General features: G+C 38.6%; 1 protein-coding gene across 4 annotated transcripts in view; it reads left to right on the top strand.

Moving 5' to 3' along the window:
- The window catches only part of MAP7 (microtubule associated protein 7), a 179,172-nt gene that overhangs the window by 107,641 nt on the left and 45,988 nt on the right, over positions 1 to 25,543 (top strand). For all 4 annotated transcript variants that reach the window (XM_045544434.1, XM_045544436.1, XM_045544437.1 and 1 more), the window contains exons 2-3: positions 7,207 to 7,305; positions 13,837 to 13,914. In XM_045544434.1, coding sequence (XP_045400390.1) covers positions 7,207 to 7,305; positions 13,837 to 13,914 — 177 coding nt within the window. The remainder of the gene's footprint in view (positions 1 to 7,206; positions 7,306 to 13,836; positions 13,915 to 25,543) is intronic.

The following is a 25,543-nucleotide window of genomic DNA, read 5'->3' as shown; positions in this document are numbered from 1 at the left end:
TGTCACCCGGGCTAGAGTACAGTGGCATCATCATAGCTCACTGCATCCTCAAACTCCTGGGTTCAAACTCCTCCCGCCTCAGCCTCCCGAGTAGCTGGGACTACAGGCTTGCGCCACCACACCCGGCTGATTTTTTGCTTTTTTATAGATACTGGTTCTCTCTCTTGCTCAGGCTGGTCTTTAACTCCTGACCTCAAGTGATCCTCCTGCTTCAATCTCTCAGAGTGCTAGGATTGCAGACATGCACCACTGTGCTTGGCCTTTGTTGGGTTTGTGCTACCTCAATATTGAACCAATTTCTTGGTCTTTTAGTTGAATATCATTTTCCTTCACTGTCATATATTTAAAATTTTTTTCCACTATGGAGAGATGATGAAATCAGAAACTGACCTTTGGTCTCTGTTAATTCTGAACAAACTTCCAAATTTTAAAGCCTCCACACCTTATTGCCATCCTCTAATGCGGTCTACTGCAGCCACCAAATCATAACTTTTTTTCCTATATGGAGTACATGAAATGCAAATGAAAAATAAATCTTTTTTTAACAAGTAATTTACATAGCAGGAAAAATAAATCTTAACTGAGTTGTTTCTGTCAAGAGAATAAGGAGGATTCTGTGTATGACTCAAATATTGTTATCAAATGGTCTTATTTAGTTGCATTTGCTTTTGCAACAAGAAATGAGCAATAGAGTGTTGAATAAATGGTTCATTGTTCTTATTGATGTGTCAAAATGTCAGATTAAATGTGGCTAGATGTTACACCATACCGTGAAATGGGTTTATTCTGATGTAGAAGAGTAAATTAGAGTCTGCTATTTTTAGCATCCGCAGTTACTTAAATTGCCCTGGCACAATAACTGTAAGCTTGCCTAGTGGAATGGCTGCTTCCTCATCTTGCATGGTCTAGAAAAGATTAATAACACCAATTTCTGTCCGTATTTTATCTTCTTTACCTGCTTGCAGAATGGCCTTTAAAAACACACCCTACCTGTTTCCCAACAGGCACATTTCCTTTCCCTATCTGCTGCGTAACTCCTTGGAGTTTGTGGCTGGGGTCCCGTATCTGATGGATGGTCCTTGTGTGGTGCTATGTGAGTTGCCCTTGGCTCCTTTTAGGAAAACCACACTGACTGCACTCTTCCCCCTACATCTTATTTCTTCAGCTGTAGACATAAGTTTCACCATATTCGTTCATGTCACTTTTTTCCCCTTCACAGTCAAATAGTTAGCTCTTGGTACATAATAAGGGTAAGTGGAAAAATCTGAATAGTTACTAAATTATATAGAAAGCAGAGTTCTTAGGATTTCTCTATTTAGTCTGATTTCCTTTTATTGTTTCTTTGAGATGATAATGTTTTTAAAGTCACTTACAGCAGACTTGTTAGGCTTCACTTTTCATTTACCAAAAATCCACTGAAGCTTAAATAGTTCACAGCCGAAAGTTCCACGAGATATACCTCAGTGGCTTTCTATTGGCCATCATAAAGGCCAAACTCTTGGAACTCAAGGAGGCATTGACCTTTGCTTGTTTCTCTTGTTGTATGTTCAGCTGCCTGCCATCCTAAACCCGCTGTTCTGACTGGACAGTCCCCTGTTGTCTTGTGCTTCCTTCACCTCGATAGTTTTGTTCTTGCCTTGCCCCGCCCCAGCAAGGGACCTTCTGCACTTTACTCTGCATGTATCCAGATGCTCTCTGGTCTTCCAGATCTTTGCCCAGTGACTACTGCCCCCTGTAGCGCCTTCTCCTGCCTCTGAATCCCTGTAACATTACATCATTTATTTGGTTATTAAACCTCTGTGGTTTATTGGTTTTTTAGAAATTGAATTGGTCTATTGTTGCAATTTCCTGTATATGCACATTGTCTTCTCCAGGGGATGATAAGCATCTTGGAAACAGATGCTGTGTCTCATCTTTGTATTCTCTGCCTGTGGCACAGTGTCTGGCCCACGGCAGCATCTGTAAATGTTTGTTGAATAAATTACTTAACATCTCTGAGCCTGGGAATATGGTGGTTCCAAAGATAGCAACAAAGAGACTGACATTAAGGGTTGGGTCATTTTTTGAGGACATTCACTTCAGATTTTGACACAGTTTCAAGTGATAGCAGAGATGCATAAGCATGTATTCCCTAGAGGGGAAGACTGGAACTCTGTTGAGAGAAGACAGTTACACATGCGCGATTGACAATGACTGATGTAGGGTTAGCGCTTCAGGCCATAACAGGAGATGACTTTTCAAAGAGAAGAGTGATACTACTGGGGGAGTCAGAACACAGTGTAACCTAGAAATAGAGGACAAGAAAAGGAAATAGAAGTGGTAGGAGATACATTATTCACTTAGTATTTCTGGTACCAAGCACAAGGTGTTCCCACGGAGTAGGGTACTGTCTAAATAAATGTAGATAGGAAGAAAACTGATCCAATGTGGGGAAGGAAATCCAGGTTTGTCTGACGCTGGTTCTCATGAGCTTTGATCATTACCACACAACTTCACATATAATTATGAGGATTTAAACTAAAGAGAACCTCTCTATTGTGTGGAATAATCGGAAAAGTCATTAGAAATTATGCAACTGCTTTATTTCCTTCTAATGCAAATGTTATAAATGACATTGGGTAAACATTTAATATCTATGATTGAAATGTTACAATACCCCTGGCAGGTATATTTGAATAAATAAATATAAGAAATAAATCTATATGAATATATAAAATAAATGTAAGAATAGCAGTCTCAGGCCTGCTGTGTTAACTTCTTTCTGCACAGGTTGAAACTGTTATTTAATAGATTGAAATGTATGAAATTGCTAATATTCAACCATTTTTTACTACAGAAGCCACTTCATGGGGTTCACCCTCTAGTTCTGTGTTCTAGGTCACTCTCCCAAAGCTGTGTCCCCAAAGCTGTATACCCTGGGGGCCATATATCCACAAAGCCCAAATGAACAATGTAACAGAAAAGCACTTCAGTAGTAGAAGCATGTATACTTCCCCCCTTTTTTTTTGCTTTTTTGTGTTTTGTTTTTTATTTTTGAGACAGAATCTCCCTCTGTTGCCTGGGCTAGAGTGCTGTGGCATCATCACAGCTCACAGCAACCTCCAACTCCTGGGTTCAAGGGATCCTCCTGCCTCCACAGTAGCTGGGACTACAGTCATGTACCATCACAACTGGCTAATTTTTCCATTTTTTTGTAGAGATGGGGTCTTGCTCAGGCTGGTTTCAAACTCCCGACCTCAAGCAATCCTCCCACCTGGGCCTCCCAGAATGCTAGTATACTTCCCCTTTATCTGAGGTTTCACTTTCCAAGGTTTTAGTTATCCACAGTCAGTGCAGCCCAAAAATGTTAAATGGAAAATTCAAGAAATAATGCATTAGTTTTAAATTGTGTGCCCATGCCCTTCGGAGTAGCGTGATGAAATCTCATGCCTTCTGGCTCCATCCAGCCTGGGACATGTATCATCCCTTTGTATATAGCACATCCACACTGTAGATGCTACCCGCCCATTAGTCACTTAGTAGACATCTCAGTTATTAGATCAAAAAAACATAGTGGGTATAGGGCTTGGTACTATCCACAATTTCAGACATCCACTGGGAGTCTTGGAACCTGTGCCCCCCAGATGAGGGGGGACTACTGTACAGAGCTGGAAATTGAGTCCTAAACTTTAGCTGTTTCCCAGCCCATATTTCACATTTTATTAAAAATGGTGACTATAATTTATTATCCTCATGGATGTCAAGTCCACGTATTATTCAGTGCGATTTAAACTCAGGATGGTCCTAAGGTTGTAGTCCTAAGTGTCTTGAGAGCACACGTTTTGGCTAAACTAACAGGTCATTTGTTGGATCAGTTATTTTGAGCCGTTGAGAGGAGACTCGAATTGGACCATGCAGCCACAGTGGAAATAAAGCAGTGAGAACCCCAGGACCTTTATGGGAAGACATTGCAAGGAATGCAATGAATGGTGAAAGATGTGGATTGTAAAGGCACATTTATGGCACTTATTGGAGCTATAGAATTTCTACTGGATGAAGGCTCCAAATATCTGCTGCGTCTCTATTTTGTTTCAGCGTATATCGGAAAGAGAGTCCCAGACCACAGCAGTGCTTGTCTGTATCCTTCCTCTTGTCTTTACCCCAACACTCGCATGTGACGCTGATGGAATATGGCTTTCAAGCTAGCAGGAAGATCAATAAAGTTTCCATAAGCCTAGCAAAGACTTATTGAGCATCATATACATGGCTGAGTTAGTTTTCTCTTTTAAAAAATGAAAGAAGAGAGATTCACATAAATAATACTGGAAGGCACCTGAGTCATTTTAAATGGTTATATTTTTTTAGCAGTAAATTTAGAAAGGATATATGTAATCCTTTCTGCTAGTTAACTAGGATGTTCAGATTTTTAAATTTTGGAAATCTAAAAATGAATAAATTTCTGTTTTCATTGTGTTCTTAAGCAGTGAAATTCCCTGTACTTTGATTTTTTTATTGATTGATTGAAACAGAGTGTCTCTCTGTCACTTGCGCTAGAGTGCAGTGTTGTGATCATAGCTCACTGCAACCTCAAACTCCTGGGCTCAAACAATCCTCCTGCCTCAGCCTCCCGAGCAGCTGGGACTACGGACAGGTACCACCACACCCCACTAATTTTTTCTATTTTAGTAGAAATAGGGTCTCGCTCTTGCTCAGGCTGGTCTTGAACTCCTGACCTCAAGCAATCCTCCTGCCTTGGCCTCCCAAAGTGCCAGGATTACAGGCGTGAGCCACCTTGCCCAGCCTGTACTTTGTTTAAAAAACAAAATGAAACAAAAAAGCACCTCACAAGGTTTTATTTTCCTATTATTATATTGAGAGTTTTTTTTTAAAGGCTCATATTTACTTAATGTAATGAAAGGCATTAAATCTTAGAAAACTGTCACCGCTCTAAGCCCCAAATCAGGAAGACTGATTATCTCTTCCCAAACCAGAGCATACCCTAAAAATCACACGATAAGTTCAGCCTACCTGAGAGCCCCCAGGAGGTATAACTGTAGCTGAACTGAAAACCTCTGAAACCAGCAGCTGAGCAGACTTTCTGCCATGATGGCCACTTGCTCCCCAGGACCACTGTCACCAAGTTAGCACAGGTTTGCCTTCCCTCAAGTAGGGAGAGAGCCGAAAATACTTTCTGCCATTTACTGAGCCTTGCCGTGGGCTAGGCATTGAACTACCTTTCTGTATGTTATCTCATTTAATTCACAGCTTTGAAACTAGATTATTTTCTGTCTTTAGATATGGGAAAATTAAGACTTAGTTTAAGTGATGTGCTGAAGAGTGACAGCTCGTAAGTAGCAGAGCCAGATTTGCTGACTCCAAAACACACAGCTAACCTGCACAGGTGCTGTGAGAATGAGATGCCCAGGACTTTATGGAAGAGCTTTCAAGTTGGTAGAAAAGGGCCCAAATATTTGTTGAATACCTAATGTGTGCCAAGGCCTGTGGTAGATTCTTTTTATTCATTTATTTTTTAAAGAGACACGGTTTTACTATATCACCCAGGCTGATCTTCAATTCCTGGCCTCAAGTAATTCTCCTACCTCACTCTCTCAAGTAGCTGGGATTACAGGTGTGACTCACCATGTCTGGCTCTATGGTAGATTCTTAACACACATCCTTTTAGTTAATCTTCCCAACAACTCTGGGTTAGGCAGTATCACCTTATATGAACTCCTTCGAGAAGCCAATTAACATTCAGGTCCCTCAGGTAGTAAGTACCAGGTCTCATGTTTGAACCCAGATCTGTCTGTGTCTTTTGCTGTTACCATGATACGGTGTCAAACAAGAAGGTTTAAAGAAATATGGACTCATACAATGGTGGAAAAGAAAGAGAGCCAGAAAACTTCACAAGTACATCCAACCTAATGGTTAAAAATTAGTAGTATGTCATCTTGGACTAAACATCCTGATTTTTCTAAATTTTTTTTTTTAATTTTTAGAGAAAAGTCTTGCTCTATCACCCAGACTGGAGTGCAGTGGCACAATCATAGCTCACTGTAACCTCCAGCTCCTGGGCTCAAGAGATCCTCCTGCCTTAGCCTCCTAAGTAGCTGGGACTAGGTACATGCCACCACACCTGGCTAATTTTTGTTTGTTTGTTTGTTTGTTTGTGGTAGAGACGAGATGTCACTGTGTTACCCAGGCTGGTCTCAAATTCCTGGGCTCAAATGATCTTCCCACCTTGGCCTCCCAAAGTGCTGGGATTACTGGTGTGAGCCACCATACCCAGCCTAGCCTGATAAGTTTTAGAAATTATTTTTATTTTACTAAATTTAACCTGTCAGTTTTACATGAACATAGAACATTTTTTAAGATAGATTTTAAATTTGTCTTGTGATGAATATGACTCAGAGGGTCTGTTGGTATAGAAATGAATTCCAGACATCCAGATGATAGTGTTCAGTTGGAGTGGATCCAATAAAAGTCAGATGAAGATAAACTGGCGTCCAAGTAACCAACCTCCAGTTTAATTGAAATTTATTTTTTACGTTTGAATTTTAGCATAAGTAAGCAAACTACAGCCAAAAGGGAAAAAAAAAGCTTTTATAGTGAGCTTATTCAGAAAAGTGACTTGTACTAAACATGTATTGGAGTCTTTCTAATTTCCATCATCTGCTAGTACGTAATATTCCGTCAGGGTTAATGTTTGTTGTCAGGACCTGGGGCTGCTGTGGAGACTCAATTACCAGAGAAAAATTAAATGATGCTGAAGATACCACGGCAAGAAAGAAATGAATACATTCAAAATATATTCTAGACCAATGATGCTTTCTAAAAACTAAGGTCATAGGATATGGGAATCTTATGGATCACAAAAAAAAAAAAACAAAAGAAAACTAAGATCAAAGACTGTAGGTTACAGTGATGCTTCCATGTGGTTGCTTTGTGTGTGAACTGGGACAGCTGGGGAACGTGGTCTGTGTGGACCCTTGCACACTACACTCCTACCGGATCAGTCACATGAGCTGAGGCTGATTTTTGGATGTATCCTTTCCACTGAATGGTGTGCTGCTTGAGAGCACAGGTTGTAACTGCATCATCCTTTCATTTCCTGAATCTACCCAGTACCTGATACAAAGGTTAACAGTAAATGTTGAATAGGTAGATGTTTCTGAAGAAATTTTAAGAAACTAAATATGTCTTTTCTCTTTTGTCTCATTTGTATAGCGCCTGATACTTATAAAGCGCAAGATAAGAAAACCGCCTCCAACCGCCTCTCCTCTGCAACTTCAGGACAAAATAGCAACCACTCAGGAAATAAACCAGGTACAGTGCATTGCATTTACTGTGGGAAAATAAAGGTTATCTCCAAGCCTTAAAGACATACTAATGAATTGTAAATAAAACAAAAGTAGAATTTAGCAGAACTTGGTTCCGACTCTACCACCAAAACACACACTCATACTGGCTTGGGTAAAATTAAGTCGGAGAACCTCTGAAAGCCTTGGTTTTCTCTCTATAAAATGGAGATTCAAACGAGGCGTGCTTACCTCTCTGAATCATTTTGACAATCAATGAGATGATGTATGTGGATGCGTTTGTTTACTGTCAAGCAGTTTATAAGAGGTAATAATTTTACTATTCTGTTTTAAATGACAGACCTACAAAATTTTTTGTGCCTGTATGCCAAGCACTATTGTCTCTCTTTTGTGACTTTTTCAAAAACTATTTCAAGAAATCTTTACACATAGCAAAGCTCATATAGAATTATGTTTTTGTTCTCTATTCCCTGCAATGATTGTACACCTACTCAGTAATTTCATTTAATAGCCTGTGATTCATGGTGTGTTCCATTCAGTCATACAAAGAAGCAAACAGTCTGTACACATAACACAAACAATTGAATAGACACTGCAGTTGCTTCCAGGTATCCAGCAACCATTGTGTGGCCCTTGGGAGGGACAAATGTACAGTATGATGATAAGAGACAGTCAAGGGAAGACAAAGCAAACTGAATACCCCATGAGGTTCTTGGAAGCCTCCTTCATGCTGCATCCCAGGCCAGAGGCCCTTAAGAACACAGAATCAGAATAAAGATGGAAATAACTGACGCTAGCCTCATAGAAAACATTCTCCATTATACTGTATTTAGTTTTATGATTTTTTTTTTTCATGTGGAAAAGGCCTTAAAGAGAGAAGATAACTCTGGCATGTCATTTAGATGACAGACAATAACAAGTACTGTTGGAAGTATTGCTTGAGCAGCCATTAATGGAAAATGATATGCAGTTTCAGTAGAGTTTTAATTAGCACACTGAGGTTTCCCCACTTAGCTTGCCTCTTCATTGAGTCATTTATCCATCCACCTATCCACCCACCTCCCAGCCACCATCTAATGTTTACTGAGTTCTATGCCTGGGAGCGTGAGAGGTACTGTATGCGCAAACAACGTGGCCCTGTCCTCATGGAGTTTATGCTAGTGGACCTTTATTCCTGTACTCAAGTGAGCATTCCTGTGGAGGCAGAAATTCTTTAGTGCAAAAGCCCATTTGTTTTCCAGTGAGAATTTAACAGAACTCAGTTGTTTATACTTTATTTCTTTGGTTCTCTCCACCCACTATTGCTTCTAAATTCTACAGTTCTTCACTTTGCAGTTTATACTTTTATATCCTGATAACTCATTTATTCATCTAGTGTTAGCACCATAAAAGTACTAGGGATATATTATTAAAAAACGTAATCTCTACCCTCCAGTTGACAGTATGATGAAGTAGACCAATGTATGAATAGATCATTCAAACACAGAACTGCCAGTGTGATGAGAGAGATGTGCACACAGTGTATAGAGAGAACAATGGCCAAAAAATCTCCTCCACCCAACTGGCCATCTCTTTATGGAGCCATTTGATTTATATTGCCAAAGTCAAGTCAAATAAGGAGACATTTCATTTCTGATTGTGTCTTTTGAGCATCCCTGTGTCTGCTTTCTTGTATATACAGATAAGCAAAGCGATATAAAAGGTTCTTATTTTAGAAACCACCATGTTATTTTCCTGATTCTCTCCAAAGGATGATATGAAAGGTTACATGTCGGAGGGCTGGGCTTCAGTAAAACCTTTTAATTTTATGAGAGATGAGTCATGGGAATGTCTGTGAAGCAGTTTGTTGATTTTTATTCTCTAAACTTGAGGTGAGGGGGAAGTACATACTGTATTGTGGGATATTTTCCTAACCAGATACGGGCATCCTGACTAAATGATTTCCCACACTCCCTTTTAACCCAGTAAATTCTAGCTGAATTTCCTTCCCTCCTTTTCCTTCTGATATTTACGCTCATTAGAAGGCTCCAGAACATCTCTTTGAGTTAGAAGGCATCTATCCACATTCAAATTGTAACAATTTTACATTTCAAACATGTTATGGAAGTCCCTTGTGACGTTTTACGGGTATGGGCACACTGTGTCCCATGTTGTCCAGGAAGGATCATTACTCTCCACTATGAATACTTGAACCCAGACCAAAAGAGACAGTTTGTAAAGTTACAGATCTGTGCATGTGTCTGCTAGTTCCTGAAAGAGTAGGGGATGATTCTTCAGAACTCTGTCAGCTGCCTCCAAATGATTAATGGTTTGACTTAATCAGAAGAAAAAATTGTGTATTTTTTTCATGGACCTGAGAACACCAGAAACCCATTCATTAAAAATCCCTCTTAATTCCTATCCCTCTGCTACCCTCTACCCCAAGTCTTCAAAAGAGTCTCTAAAACTGCCTTCTACCTTATTGTTTGTAAGTAATTTTCCCACACAGAGAAATACATGACTTGGAGTCTTCCAGCCCTTTTCTGACTGCTACGTCATGCCATTCTAATGACTGGCTGGCATGGTGAGTCCTGGGGCACAGGATGAGTTAGAGATCGGGTTGTAAGCCCTAGCTCTGACACTTCACTGTGCCATCTTCATTAGTGGCATCTATTTCTCTCAGTTTTCTCATTTGAAAAATAGGCATAGTGACTCTTCATTGAATGAATAAATGCTTGGCTAACTCACAGGATTATTGGGAAGGCTAAAATGATAACATGTGAAAGTGCTTTGCATTTTACTGTAGAAAGGGTAGTTGTTTGGTATCAGTCAAGGTCTAGTGAGTTCTTGAAAAAGCTTTGTCAACTTAGAGAGTCATTCTTTAGTAGGGTGATCACACTCTCAGATTGGTGCAAGACAGTCCAGGTTTATGAATGTTATGGAACACAGAATGTTAATAGCACTCCCCTTCACTCTTAAACATCCCCTAGTTTATATGGCCACTCTATACTTTACCCATCATAGATATGAGGTTGAGTACAGAGTGCAACTGCAGGTTTACTTACACCAAAAAACCTTTTTTCCTTCTGAGAATCAGTAACTTAACTTTATTCTAATGATGTTAGATGCATTGGAAAACAATGTGGACTATACATAATGTTCAAGTATTTTTTATGCCTTGACTTTATTTCAGGGAAAAATGATTTGGGAGTAGAAATGAGAAGGGAGGCAATGAATTACAGAATATTCACTATTTACTGTAATTATTAATTGTATTTTTTTGAAAACCTATCTTTAAAGATAAATTGTATCAGTTTTGAGTTAGTAAAACTAAAATTTTATTTGCTACCACTTAAATTTTTTTAGTCTGTTATCAAATATAAGATTGCTCTTAATTTGTCCCATTCATGCATGTAAATGGAAGTTTAAAGGCTCTGAAAGTTAGCTAAAGTTGTTCATTTATTCATTCAATAAATACTTACCAATTATCCTTTCTGCCAGCTGCAGGCCTAGGCAGCAGTGAGCAAAACAGACAAGCCTCTGCTCCTCCCAGCCCCATTTACAGCCATTGTCAATCTGCCCAGGTGTTAGTGACGTTCAGAACAGTGGAAACAATTTAAGCTGAATAACTTAGTTTCTCTACAATTCAATATTTTCTAGTGCCATGTTCCTAAACCAACCAAAATCATCTAGTATATCACAATCTCTATTCATCTTATACTTTAGAAATGTTGCATTAATTCTTCACTTCCTCAAATCTAATTCTAGATAGATAGTAATCATTTCGGCACTAATCTCAAAGGAGGGCCATGGGAACTATTGCAACCCTAAGCATTGGCCTTGTTTATAGTGATTAATTGATATATTTGTGTAGCTCTGACTGTACACAGCCTAATTTCTTACATTTTATCTTACCTGAAAGGATGCAGTTTGTTACATGTGAAGAGCATAATTTTCATATGAAGTGATAGCATTGACATTAGGGAAAAACAATGCCACCTCTCACATCACTGTTTCCAGAATATACGCCTAAAAGGCACTTAAAAGGAAAGCATTACGTTGCATAATTGGGATTGCCTTATTACTGCCAGAGCACCAGTTAATCGTTATCACTTGGGGCTCTCAGAGTTAGGGTGGGCAAGGGTGTGGATGTGGGTGTCCCAAATGTTATTAAAGCTTTCATTTCAAAATTTTGCTTGAAATTTGGCATGTACTTGAAAGTAAACTAGAAATGTTGCATACTTTATATTGAAATATCTGTTAACAGAATTTGTCAGTATAATTTTAAAAGGAATTAGGCCAGATGTTGTGGCTCACACCTGTAGTCCCAATACTTGGAGAGGCCAAATCAGGAGAATCACTTGAGGTCAGGAGTTTGAGACCAGCCTGGGCAACATACTGACACTCTGTCTCTACAAAAAAAATTTTAAAACATTGTCTGAACACTATGGCACATGCCTGTGGTCCCGGCTACTCAGGAGACTGATGCAGGAGGATCCCTTGAGCCCAGGAGGTCGAGGCTGCAGTGAGCTATGAGCACCCTGTTGTACTTCAGCCTGGGTGACAGAGCAAGACTCTGTCTCTGAAAATAAAAAATAAATTTTTAAGAAGTAATTAAATCCTCTACTTTATAAACTTTCTATTATGTGCTTATATGGTTTTTATAAATAAAGTTGATTTTCAACTTTTATAATTAAATGAAAGTTTTTATGAGTGAGTAAACCTCGTTATTTAAGGAGTATTATTTTATTATTTTTTTTTTTAAGGAGTATTATTTTAAACAGTAAGTAATCATCATTAAAGGTCTTTGTTTTAACATCATCTTGATTTGTGCTCAGTTCGTTCTTTCTTCAAAATACCATTTTGCCATGGCCATGATTTTCTTTCACCAAAAACAAATGACAGCAAAAAGCCCCTGTGAATGGCCCTTAAGAAATTGCCTGAGAGGGTCCACATGCCCTTTTTCCTGTTTTAGAATTAAGCCTTTTGGGGCCAGGCTCCATATTTTCTCACATAAAAAATATGTGGAACTTCATAAATGATTAGGAAATCTGAGAAATGGTTATCATGATGACTGTGAACTAGTGAGGGGTCCATCTTACCAATTGTTAAAAACTATACCTAAAAACAAAGAAAAAGTATAACATATCCTCACCTAGTCTTGCTCATCTTCCACACTGCCTAGTTTATGCAGGCTCCTAAAGTGCGCTTTTATACATTTTGTTATTTTCCTTAAATATATAAATTCTGTGAAGTTTAAGAGTCACTGGGGTTGCAAGGCCTTTAAATTTGTAGACGAAGCACTACTATGTTGTCTCTAATGTATTATCATAGTAAGTTCTCATTTTTAACATGAGATTCTAAAACTGTAGTGTCAGTTTAATAGAAAAATAAACCTGATCTTAAGTATAATTATTGTGATGATCATTATTATTATTTTGTTTTTATATGGCAACAGACAGAATGAGCCTGTAAATGTAGCTCTCTGCTGGATTCCTTCCCCCAACTTCAGAGTATAATCCAAGGTCCACTCTGAACAGTGAGCCCCATGCCCTGCCCTGGTGTCTCCAGCCCCATTGCTTACAGATCTTACTCTCTCTAGGCCCCTGCATCTCCCTGTTGTTTCTTGAGCACATTAGGTACTCAGAGCCTTTGCACTAACTTTCTGTGGACTATGTGCACAGGTAGCTTCCTCACTTCCATTAGGTGTTTACACATAAAAGGTATCTCAGTAAGGCCTTCCTTAAGCCCAATCTAAAAATTTAAACATCCTTTTCCACACGTCATAATTCCCTTCATTGTTTTGTTGTCTCTTTAGCATTTATCTAACATTTTATTAACATTATTTTCCTTTTTTCATTCTATGTGTTTTACTTATTTATCCTGTTTATTACATTTTTCAGTTAGAATGTAAATCCCATGAGGGCTGGGGTTTTTGTCTTTTTTGTTGACAGCTGTCTTCAGTGTACATAAAGTACCTGGCACGTAGTAGATGTTCCGTATGTGTTGAGTGAATAAATTCATTTACTGGAACTTATGTGCTGGGTGTTACATTAACACTCATTATCATTCTAATGATGTGAGATAGGTTCTCTTTTATCCTCATTTTACAAGTAATAAAAACTCACATCAGAGCAGAAACTGAACGCATGTGTCTCTGACTCAGTGCTTCACCTCTAACTGGCAAACATCTGTTCAGTAGAAATCTACTTACTTAGGATTCTCTTTCCTGTTAAAGATCAGACTTTTTAAAGCGTAAAAGTAGTAGAAGTTCAGTAGCTTAGGAACACAAAACATCATTGATATTGTTTGAAAGTAGCCAAAAGCCTACGGTTATGTTATGATTTTACATAATGTTTTTAAATAGAAGGAAAATGCTTGTAAATTCTCAGAAAAGTTATAATAAAGTATACCACTGTAACTATAGTCACATGTACCGATTATTATAAGCCATGTAGCAATATTTCATGCATCAAAGTTACTGGAGAAAAGGATATTTATCAATGTATATCTTTATTTAATTCACTCTTTGTTTCATGTTTTTTTGTCTCATTTTCAGACCCTCCGCCTGTGCTACGGGTTGACGACCGGCAGCGGCTGGCCCGGGAGCGACGTGAGGAGCGAGAAAAACAGCTAGGTACCCCAGGCCCTGCGTCCACCGCCCTCCTTTGATCATTCACAGACACTCTTGTCGAAATGTTACTTTTTCACCTCAAGAATGAGTGACACTTAACATTGAGCAAATGGATATCACTATAATAACCGTGCTCTCCTGCATACCTTTATGAATTTTGCAGATGGATTATGAAGCAGAATTTAGTACATGATACAGTATAAATATAGGGCTAAGTTTTAAGTAACAATAAACTCTAACCCCAGGATTAGGGTCATTTTTACTTCTTACTATTAATATGTTGTAATCACAGTTTAATGGGGCCCTGGAGGGATTGTGTATATGAGTAGGGTGATGGTGCAGCTTACATTTTCCTGCAGAGAAAATGCAAGGACAGTAAGCATATGGCTCCTTTTTATGAGACTGTACACTGCTAGGGCACTTACCTACCTTCTGTGTTAATGCTGCTGTTGAGTTTATGGACAGATGCTACCAGCGTGCTGCCAGGAAAAGCATAAGCCCTAGTGCTGAGATGTATGATTTTTCTCTTGTTCCCTAAGGCCCTTGTGAAAAGTTAGCAAACTTTAGTAATATTTGCCATATAATCACCTGGAAACCTGGGTCACAGGACTAGCTTAGCAGGAAGCCGAGGCTAGAGCACTCAGAGGTTGTACAGTCATTGTCTTCTAGAACACTGGGCGAGGAGACAGCTGCCAGCTCCTCCTTTACTTTGATGTCCGTTTATGCAAAGTTGCTAAAACAGGATACTCTGCTTTCTGTACCTTGAAAATAAAATGCTTGGTCAGCATGTTTTAGTATGGTCAGAGTGTCTGGGTATTTTAAAACGAAGACTTACTAAGATTGCCAAATTCTTCCCAGCAGACGACCCATAACTTTTCTAAAGTTGTACTGTATTTTGTCAGAATTAATGTTTCAACTGGGGGACCTCTATATTCCATCCCTTATTATTCTTATTTCTAGAGCCCAAATTTGTGAGGTTCAGTGAAAGCTGGTTTTTCAAAAGTCTATTGCATTCTTTCAACACAGGCCTGTGTCTATCCCTGCCATAATGGCCATCTGAGGTCGTTTCTTTTGCTTCTGAGGTTTGTTAGGCACAAATTTCAGTGACTTGCTGGAAGTGAACACACTCTGCTGTTTCTCTGTGCTTAGAGTTTCCATCCAGGCCTGAAGTTCTCTGTCCCCCTGACAGTTCCCGGCTGGCAGGGGGTTCTGGAGAGCAGGCTGTCCACGGACATCAGGGGTTCCCCTTCCTCGGGTGAAGGTGCCCATTGCTCCCTAGTGAGTTTGCTTTGACAAGTGGAGCAGAACTGAGAAAGAGAGCAGGGAGGCAGAGCTACCGAAGCAGGACAAGACTCCAGATGAACAAAGAAAAGAAACTGACTCCTGCTCTGGGGTGGCTGTTATTTGCCCTCTTTTCGGATCCATCCAAGGGTTAGCGCTGTGTCCCTTCCCCACTCAACCCCATCCCAACTGGATCGAGTCTACCACTTAGATGTCTCCTTAGAGTTCCAGTGCAGATTTGCAGCTGCTTGAATAGAAGGAGTTCCTTAGGGTCAGGAGACCACTCCTTTATGGCTTAAGTCCCATTGTGAAATAGCTTTTCCATATGTAACTCATACTTTTCTATGTGTTTTTTTTTTATCTTTCAAAGCCAAGCGTTAGTAGTTTGTGGAAAGCATGAATATGCTGGGGAAACAAAAGTGATTTTATTTGTTATACTATAAAGGTGTAAGACTTACAGCTTTGAGCATGCAAATTCTCTGTAAACGATGCCTAGCTTTGTATGTTGAGTGGCAAGATTTTTTTCTTAAGATGTAGCACCATATTTCAATTCATATTGATGGTATAGGGCATGACTCATTAACTTATAAGTTTGAAGCCTTATTTGCCATATAGTGTATTAAAAAGATGAGTGAAGGTTGAGACCCTGCTCTCTAGGGCTAGCTGCAGTCTAGTGGAAGGCAAATAAACAAACAGCAATTATAATGTAATATGATATGTGCACCACGAACAGATAATCTAAAATCCAGCATCTAATTTAAGCTGTGCCTTAGAGCACATGAGGGTGATTTCTAAAAAATCATTAGTACTAAAAAAAAAAAGGACAGACCTGACCAACTAACCATAAACTGTGCTTTCTAGAAGTTATGACAACAGTGGAATTTTTTTTTTTTTAAAAAGGAATTTTTCAAAAAGGCTGTCACTTAATAGGAAATCTTTGGACTATGCTTAAATTGAAAACAAAAAATGGTTTATAATGTCAACTGTTACTGAGCTTTCAAACTTTAAAGGCTTCACGTTTAAAAAAAGTTGGAAATCATTCCATAAATTCTAGCAAAGCAAAATTTAAAATGAATAACAAGTGAGATTGACTATTTGCTGTTCGATATAGGTTAAAATTAACATTGAAATCATTAAAGATTTTTTTTTTTTTTTTTTTTTGAGACAGAGTCTCACTTTGTTGCCCGGGCTAGAGTGAGTGCCGTGGCGTCAGCCTAGCTCACAGCAACCTCAAACTCCTGGGCTTAAGCGATCCTCCTGCCTCAGCCTCCCGAGTAGCTGGGACTACAGGCATGCGCCACCATGCCCAGCTAATTTTTTCTATATATATTTTTAGTTGTCCAGATAATTTATTTCTATTTTTAGTAGAGACGGGGTCTCGCTCAGGCTGGTCTCGAACTCCTGACCTCGAGCGATCCACCCGCCTCAGCCTCCCAGAGTGCTAGGGTTACAGGTGTGAGCCACTGTGCCCGGCCTAAAGATTTTCTTAATCCACGTATTTTAAAAGGTAGGGAGAGGGAGAATAAAAGTCTGATTGTATATTTTGGTGGCATGGCATGTTTGAGCTGTTTTGCAAACTGGAAGGACCTATTAATAACTTTCTGTGGGTTAAATCTCTGAGTCATGCTTTAATGCTTTTATGGTAGGATTATATCATGTGGACTGCTTTTTCTATATTATTCTTCAGTTTTTCACAAAATCAGGCATAGTCCTTCCTATATAAGACTGTTCTGTCAGTTTGGTTGAGCACATGTATTCTGCGAGCTTCATTTTTTCTGCTTTAAAAGCTTTATACATGGAGGAGTCTCCTTGACCACACTATTCCATCTGATTCTATTCCTTCAAATGCCTCTCTTTCACTGTCTCTCTTCTAAATTTTACTTTTGTTTTTTCCTAGGGGGGAAATCTCATTTCTTCTCATGGATTCAACTCTCTTTTTCTAATGATATGGGTTCCACATTTTCAGCTGCTCATAAGACAGCAAATGCTTCCCTATTATCTTTCACTCTGAAACTGATTCATCTTGGTAATTTCTGTATCCCAATCAATTGGACTAATATTTCTGGCTCCAAGGAATTATTTCTTTCAGCCATTTTTGATACTTCTGCTACAGGCACTGGGTTCTTTCTGGCTACCAGTTGTAGCTATTGGATCTTTTGCAGAATAAAACATTCTGTCTTCCTTGGCTGGCCTAATACTGTCCACGGACTAGTTCTACCCTGGCCTGTTGGGCCACTTGTCGATACTAGTGGTCAGTCTGGGCTCAGCCTGGTCTTCTAACTGGGGCTTTGACTATCTCTAGCCCAGTTATGTAGGTAGAAGATGACATACTCTATCCCCAGATCCATTTAATCACATATCTAGCTGACTTTATGTTCAAAATAAATCTTAGATTTGTACCATTTTATTTGCTGCCTCTGCCATTATACTAGTCCAGGCCTTAATTAATTTACATCTTAATCACTGTAACTGCCCTGTTCTTCATACCTCCAACTCTGTCACAACTAGTGCCAGTCCTTCTCTTTAAAGCCTTCCTAGGCAATCTTCGTGATCTTTCCACTTTTGGAAATTCTGTCATTTTTCACTGTATACTGTATCTTGCATAAATATGGTATTTTAGCTGATGTTTTAGTACTGTTTTATACCCTACTGAATTTTTGTCTATTTAGATTTTGTATCTCTGGTTGTATATGTTTTAAGCTTCTTTTTTTGTGTGTTTGATATTTGTTTTAAGCATCTGAAGAGTATGACTATGGTCTCTAATTTGTATCCTAATACATGGCACAGTGCTAAGTGTAAAACAAACATGTAATAAATATTTGCTGATTTCCCTCTGTAGTCTTCAATGAAATAACAATAATGACAGATAATGTTTATTGAGCACTAACTATGGGCCAGGCAATGTCCTAAATACTTTATTATATATTATTCCATTTAGTAGTAAATTAGCACAATGGTTATATTTTTTATCATGTGGGCTTGCCATAATTAGTAATGTATGTCACTTATTTCATAGAATGTCACTTATTTTTTTAAATAAATACATTGTGATGATTTAGATTAAGGAAGTAACTGAGAAAATCTAGAATGATGAAATAGTTAATAGACCCTTTTTTTCTTTCTGCCATATTAGCTTTCTAAGCATGTTTTTAGTATGTACAGAATCACTGTCAACATCTAAGAATGTGTATATTTTACTTATTTGTGTATTATCTGTCAGCCCCCACTAGATTATAAGTTCCATAAAGGAAGGGATTTGTGTCTTTTTTTTTTTTTTAATTTCTATAGTCCAGTACCTAGAACAGCTTGGCACATAGTGTCCAATAATTTTTTGTTTAATGTTAAATGAATGGTGAGTCTGTGCATTTTAATATAAGTGGAGATGAATGCAATAAGTATTGCAAATTAGTTAAAACATTACCAAATAATCGTGTAATACCTGCCCTTATAATAGTTCAGTCAGACAGTATTAAATTCTTACTCATAATCGTTTTCTCAGGTGAACAAGAATGTAGAGATAACCTATAGGATAGCTGTGCCTTGAATTTTACTCTTCATATGTTGTACAACTAATAGTCCTAAAACATGTTGACAAGAAAGTTCAAGAGAATATTTAAGGAATGTTTAGCAGGCAAATAGTGCTTTATGTTGGGAAGATATAGAGTTTCCCTTTTTCAAGATGATATGGAGTAAATTTGAAGTATTTATTATATGTAATTTTTGTTTAAGTGCCTTGCACATATTAGACACTCAGTAAGTATTATTTAGTCTTTTTCTGAGACAAAAATTTTTATGTGAATCTTGGATTTCCAATTGGGACTTCTTTAGGGTTCTATAAAATTATGAAAGATTATCAGAGAATGTATGGATTGACTAACATAGCTCTTAAGGAAAAATTTGAGCTTATAAATCTAGAAATCAGTTCATTCATATTGGGTTTTGTAGCTGAGTTCAAAACTGTATAAGAGATCTATCATGTAATGTTTTAGAAAGAATAAGATAATATAAAAAGGATTTTAAACTTTTGAATAAACTTCAGTTAAATTATATTTTTCTCTCTAGAAGAAAATGTAATTTCTGTCTAGAGAATTTCGCCAGGCTTCCTTTGACCTTGCAGTTATAGCCTTCTTATGTTGCTTTTTTTTGCTCCCTAATCTCAACGCATTGTCAAGTCAGGGTCAGCAATATTAATGAGTATGGTCAAGAGATAAATGGTCATTTCAACCTGATTTAGAATGTTCATCTCAAAAAAGCTGATAGCCAAGTTAGTATTACTTAGTAAATAATGATGCTGTAGCTCTGGTTAGAGTTGTAAGTGAAACTCCCCCTGATTTCACACTTCACATTATTTGGTTAGAACAATCATTGATTTTGACAAGGAATTTTCCTCTTTAGAGACTATCCAGGAAAATAAAATGAGGGAGGGTATAGGAAGGGGGCTTTAGGGAAGCAGTTTTTCTAATCCAAATTTCTGGTGGATAAACTTTGGCAATCTTGACATCCAGGACTCCTGCAGTTGTCACTTACTAAATAAATATCATGTACGGCTCGCAAGGCTGTCAGGCAGGTTATAAACAGCTAATGGATCTGAATGCACCTTAGTGGGAAGAATCTGGACATTAGCACATACCAGAGCAGCTGCATCATGAGTCAGGCTCAGGATGGAAAGAATAAATGCTTGTTGCTGGATGGATTAGGTAAGCAGAAGCTGAAGCCTTAACAGAAAATGAATCATTGTGACTAAGCAGCTATTATTTTTTTTCCTCCCAAATTTACTTTCCCTGTAAGGGTAAAGATAAAAAGATCTTAAAACCTGAAAAGTAAGGGATCTTCTAAACAGATGATGGTGAAAGCTAAGAGTGACATTAGAAGATCGGGACCTTCACGTTTGGATGCCCAGCTCTTCCCGGCGTGGAGGGGAGCTTTGGTCTTTGGGAAGTGTTCCAGTTCATGCCTTTTAGCACAGTGTCTCATTGTTCGCCTCTAGAGTCAGACAGCCCAGAGTTTGGATTCTAGCTCCACCTCTTGCTTGTTGTGAGACATCAAGGTTACTTCACTTGTCTGTATCTCAGACTCCTCGTCATAAAATAAGTTTAACACACTGTCTGCGTCAGAGCAGTTGTGAAGAGAATGCTTGTAAATCGCTTGGTGTCAGCATAAAGCAAGAGCTGAGCACATCTCAGCATGATGATGATGGTGATAAGGACGAGGGTGGTATAGGTCGTATGATTCCACAAATATGCCTGGGATTGGAGAAGCCTAATGTTTCTGAGCTAATGGGTAGCAGAGATAGCTAGGGCTGTTTGTGCCTCCTGGTCCAGTAGGATGGGGCTCCAGAAGACAGCCCCAGGTAAAGAGAATGGCAACATTCTATGAGGAGTGAAATTAGTTTAGGATTGAGGCAGAAAGATTCCAAGGACAGCCATTGCCCTTTAATAGAGGCTAAACATTCCTTTAAGCCTAATCTGAGATAAGAGTCCTTTCTTATCTCAAAGTCATTCAGAAAGGCTCTTGGTCTCTACATGCATAACTGCTGTTCCAGCACCTCAGTCTGATTACCCCACCACTGTGTGGGAAGATGGGGGGTGGGGGGCAAGAGACACAGTGTCACAGTGTTGTAGGCATCCTCAACACTTCTTACCAGGCAGTTCTCCACTGAGTAATTTAAATGACAAGTTGAGAAGGCTTTGAATTATCACTGAGGCCCAGTGTGAGTCACTGTGCTGGGAAGTCACTGTCCTTTAACTCTTTAGTTCATTTATGCACACTTATTGTAACCATCTGCTGAACTAGACATTGTGAACGTAGGGAAGAATTCAGACACATACAGGCATCGTGGCTGCAGTCTGGAGCGGAAGCGTGCATGGAGCTCGCTGTTGGAGCCCCTGCGCTGTGGTCATCGGAACAGCCTCCCCAGAGAGAGGGGCATTAGACCCAGGACTTGGAAGATAGTAGAAGTTTGCCAGATGAAAGAAAGGAGGTGTTTTGGATGGAAGGTAGCATGTGTAAAGGTACACGATTGTATGGCCAGTCTAAGGAGTTGGGCAGGGGAACAGCGGGAGATCTAACAGGTTTGTAAGCAGGACTATGGCATCAGATCTGTTTTGTGAGGAAGATGTCTCTGAGACTACTGTGTAGGATAGATCTGAAGAGGTAAAAGACTAAATAGCAGAAGTGAGAAAGGGATGAGAGCTTAAAGTAGTAGGAGAAGCTATGCTGGATGTGAGAGATCATTCTGATGTAACACACTTGGATAGAGTCAGTTGTTTGGATGTGCTGTCCTTGGGTGGTCCAGCCAGGAGGGAAAAATTGAGGAGGACCCTAAGGTGTCTAGCTTCTTAGATCATTTGGTCTCAGGAATCTATCAGAATACAGAAGACAGAGCAGGTTCCAGTTTGGAGTAGGAAAGAACGTGCAGATAATGAATAAGGTTATATGATGGATCTGACTAACTCAGGTGTAAATTTGAAGCAGGCAGAAGTGAATGTACAAGCAATATTGTGTAGTAACTAAAAGTACAAGCTTTAGAAGCAAAGCTGAATTAAAATCCCAACTTTTTCTTTTAGACCATGTGATCTTGGGAGCATTATTTAACTTCTTCGGGTCTTTTTCCTCATTTAATCTTCAAATCCTTTTTGTCTGGTAGTAATATTCTCATATTTATTACTTTCTCAATCTCATTTGCCTGATAGCTATTTACTCATTATTAATATTTTTTAGCTTTATTTGACACTTTGTTTTAGGTTTTCTTCAAAAAAGAAAAAACCAACATAGCAGGGTATTTTTGTTTTTAACCCATTCTAAAAGTCTTGATCTTAGTAGGCTTGATTTTACTCCCAGTTTATTTTCAAACTTTGTTTCCTGCCCCCCACATGCCTTTTTGTTTGTTTGTTTACTCTGTGTGGGAGACAGGGCTGGTGGCATGAAGGTAGGGGTTTGATGATGATGCCGTTCGTTCTATGATTCCCCTTAATCTTCACAAAGTTGTGCTGTACTTTTCCATTCTATTAGTGGTTACCTTTTCATTCCCATTTCTTGCTATTAGATAAAACTGATTAGTATTTCCTGCACAGATGCTCTAAAATTAAACCTAGAAAATATTTTTACTTCTCCATCTTCAGTTGCTCTTATTTTTCCATTCAACAACCCCCGTCTAAAATTGACAAGCCCAGGTTAAGCCATTAGATTTCCTTATTTTGGAATTATTATTTTGCATATATATTCATCTATGTGTTTACAGTAACATGAAAATGACATCTATTTGAATGTAGGTAATCACAATAATTATTGAGATAAAGCATAAAGATTAAAATTTTTTAACATTCAAAGTCAAAAGGAAACCTCCTTGTAATCCCACACATGTCCTCAAAGGTAAAAACAAAAAATTGAGTCATGGGAGTTAATTGTAAAAGATTTTGGAGATCATTTTGTACAATCTTTCTAATTTAGAAGTAAGAGAGGTTGGCTGAGTTTCCCAAGATCACACAGAATTAGTACCAGAATCAAGACCTGGATTCAAATGTTCTTGTCACTTGTCATTTCCTGACTGTTCGTGATATTACTGGCTATTCTGGCACCCAGTGTTACCAGTAACACTTCCATATCATAACATGAAACTGAGACGGTCTGTATGTTTCAGAGGTTCAGTGATCACATTGTTCTATTCTCTGAATGTTACCTTTGTCTTTCCCTCATATAGCAGTGAAATACTCCACCCCCACACAGAGGTAAGCCTGTTCGGAAGGACCAGGCTGGGCGCTAGATGGTTGACTGTGATGGGGGATGTGGGGGGCAGTCCACCCACCTCCTGAGTACCTGTCTGGGTTTACTGTCCTACCTGTGTTTTTCCTATTAGCTGCATGCTCTCTGTGGCAGTAGGACAGGAATTATTATGATTGTCATAAAGATTCACTATCATAACCTGCATTTTTTAAATTCCTACCATGTGCTTGGCACTGTGCTAAATGCTTTATATGTTACTGTGAGTACACGTAACAGCCCTGTCAGGAAGACGCTGCCTTAGTAATCTGAGGAAACAAGACCACAGACGTCATTACTTGTTCAGTGGCACATAGCTAGTAGGTAGCAGGACTCGGAATTGGACTCAAGTTCCTGTGAAGCCAGAAACTATGCTCTATACACCACAATACCCTGCTTTTCATTCTGAATTTCTTTTAGTACAAAGAGTCACTCTGTGCTTCCAGACTGATAGCAGATTTCCCCTTCATATGGCACTGACATATTGTTACAGGATCATTAAAATATCTTGGTGTCAGCTCAGGGATGGAACTGACTTGTTAATGTCCAGTATTTCACGGACTATAGTGGGTTTCGTTTCATTCTATAACAGGATCCTATAGATCAGTAATAAACTAATAACTTTAGAAGAGCATAAATATTCATTACAATTCCTTTTTTGGACATACTATTCTTTTATAGAGCTGCCACTTTATGAAATTAAATGATAATGATTTAAATACTGAATGAGTTGTATTAGTCTGCTAGAGATGCTATAACAGAATATTCTGGACTGGGTGGCTTAAACAACAGAGATTTATTTTTTTCTCAGTTCTGGAGGCTGCGAAGTCCAAGATATCAAGGTTTGCTTCCGTTTCTGGTGAGGGCTATCTTCCTGGCTTGCAGAGGGCCACTGTGTCCTCACATGATCTTTCTTCTGAATCTCTCAGATTAGGACCCCACCGTTATGGCCTCGTTTAATCTTAATTATCTACTAAAGGCCCTATCTCCAAATACAGTCTCATTGGAGGTTAGGGCTTCAGCATATGAATTTGGACAGAGGTTGGGAAAGGGGGAAACATAATTAGGTTCACAGCAGTTGCTGAATTTTTTTGTGCATTCAAAATTCTCATTGCTTAGTGAGAAAATATACAACCTTGACATTATCTATTGTCTATAGGGAATCTTTATAGTACTAAAATTCTTATTCTTAGAATAAATTAAATTCTTATTAAAATATTGAAATATTTTATGTTATCCTTCAATTTAAAAGATCATGTGACCTATGCTTAGTAATAACCTTAACACTTACCAGCATGCCCTGCAAAAATAGAGTCTTTTTTTTTTTTTCTTTTTTTTGAGACAGAGTCTTAGTCTGTCTCCCTGGGTAGAATGCAGTGATGTCATCACAGCTCACTGCAACCTCAAACTCCTGGGCTCAAGCCATCCTCCTGCCTCAGCCTCTCAAGTAGCTGAGACTACAGGCATGCACCACCACACCTGACTAATTTTTCTACTTTTAGTAGAGACGAGGTCTCGCTCTTGCTGAGGCTGATCTCAAACTCCTGAGCTCAAGCAATCAGCCCACCTCAGCCTCCCAGAGTGCTAGGATTACAGGCTGGAGCCGCCACACCTGACCCACAATGTTTGCTATTTCAACATTGTTTGCCTATTTGCTGTGTGACTGTTTAAAGACAGTTGTATAAAGAACACACTACATTAGGATCTGCACTTCCTGGTAGAAAAGAGCAGTGGAACTCAGTATAAGTTTGATGGATGAAGAAATATTCTTCCTTTAGAAGATTATTTGGGGTAAAACTAATTATTATTATATTAATGTCTGGCCCTATTGTGATTTATAGCATAGCCTTAAGAACTACCTTTAACTTTCTGAATTGAAATTATGATGATGACAAAGGTGAGAATAATAGCTAATATTTACTAAGTGTTCACTAAGTGCAATAATCTCTTCTACCTTAAGTCTAATTATTCTTTTAATCCTCACAGTAAATCTATAAGGAAGAAGTTTTTATTTCTGTGGGGAAGTATCTACTTACAGCTTACCCTGACAGAACTGAAGCATAGGGAGGTTAAATAATTTGCCCAAGACCATGGGGTTATGGGTGAATGAATCAGGAAGTAGTTCCCAGTGAATCCAGAAAGTAGTGATTAAGACCCTTGGATATGTACAAGTTGTGAAAGGTGCTATGGAGAGTGCAAAAAAATAATAATAATAATAATTGGAGACATACCAATAGGCAAGAAAAAGAAACGTGGAAGAATAACATTACTTGACTTCAAATTATACTACAGAATTGTAGTAACCAAAACAGCATGGCAGTGGCATAAAAACAGACACATAGACCAATGGAACAGAATAGAGAACCCAGAAATAAATACACACATCTATAGTGAACTTATCTTCAACAAAGGTGCCAAGAACATACAGTGGGGAAAAGAGAGTCTCTTTAATAAATGGTGCTGGGAAAACTGGATATCCATACTCAGGAAAACGAAACCAGACCCTTCTCTCATCATATACAAAAATCAACTAAAAATAGATTAAAAACTTAAATGTAAGACATGAAACTGAAACTGCTAGAAGAAAAAAATT

Source organism: Lemur catta, chromosome 2 (genome assembly GCF_020740605.2).
Source record: "Lemur catta isolate mLemCat1 chromosome 2, mLemCat1.pri, whole genome shotgun sequence".
NCBI lineage: Eukaryota > Metazoa > Chordata > Mammalia > Primates > Lemuridae > Lemur > Lemur catta.
This window is presented reverse-complemented; position numbering and strand designations above follow the sequence as displayed.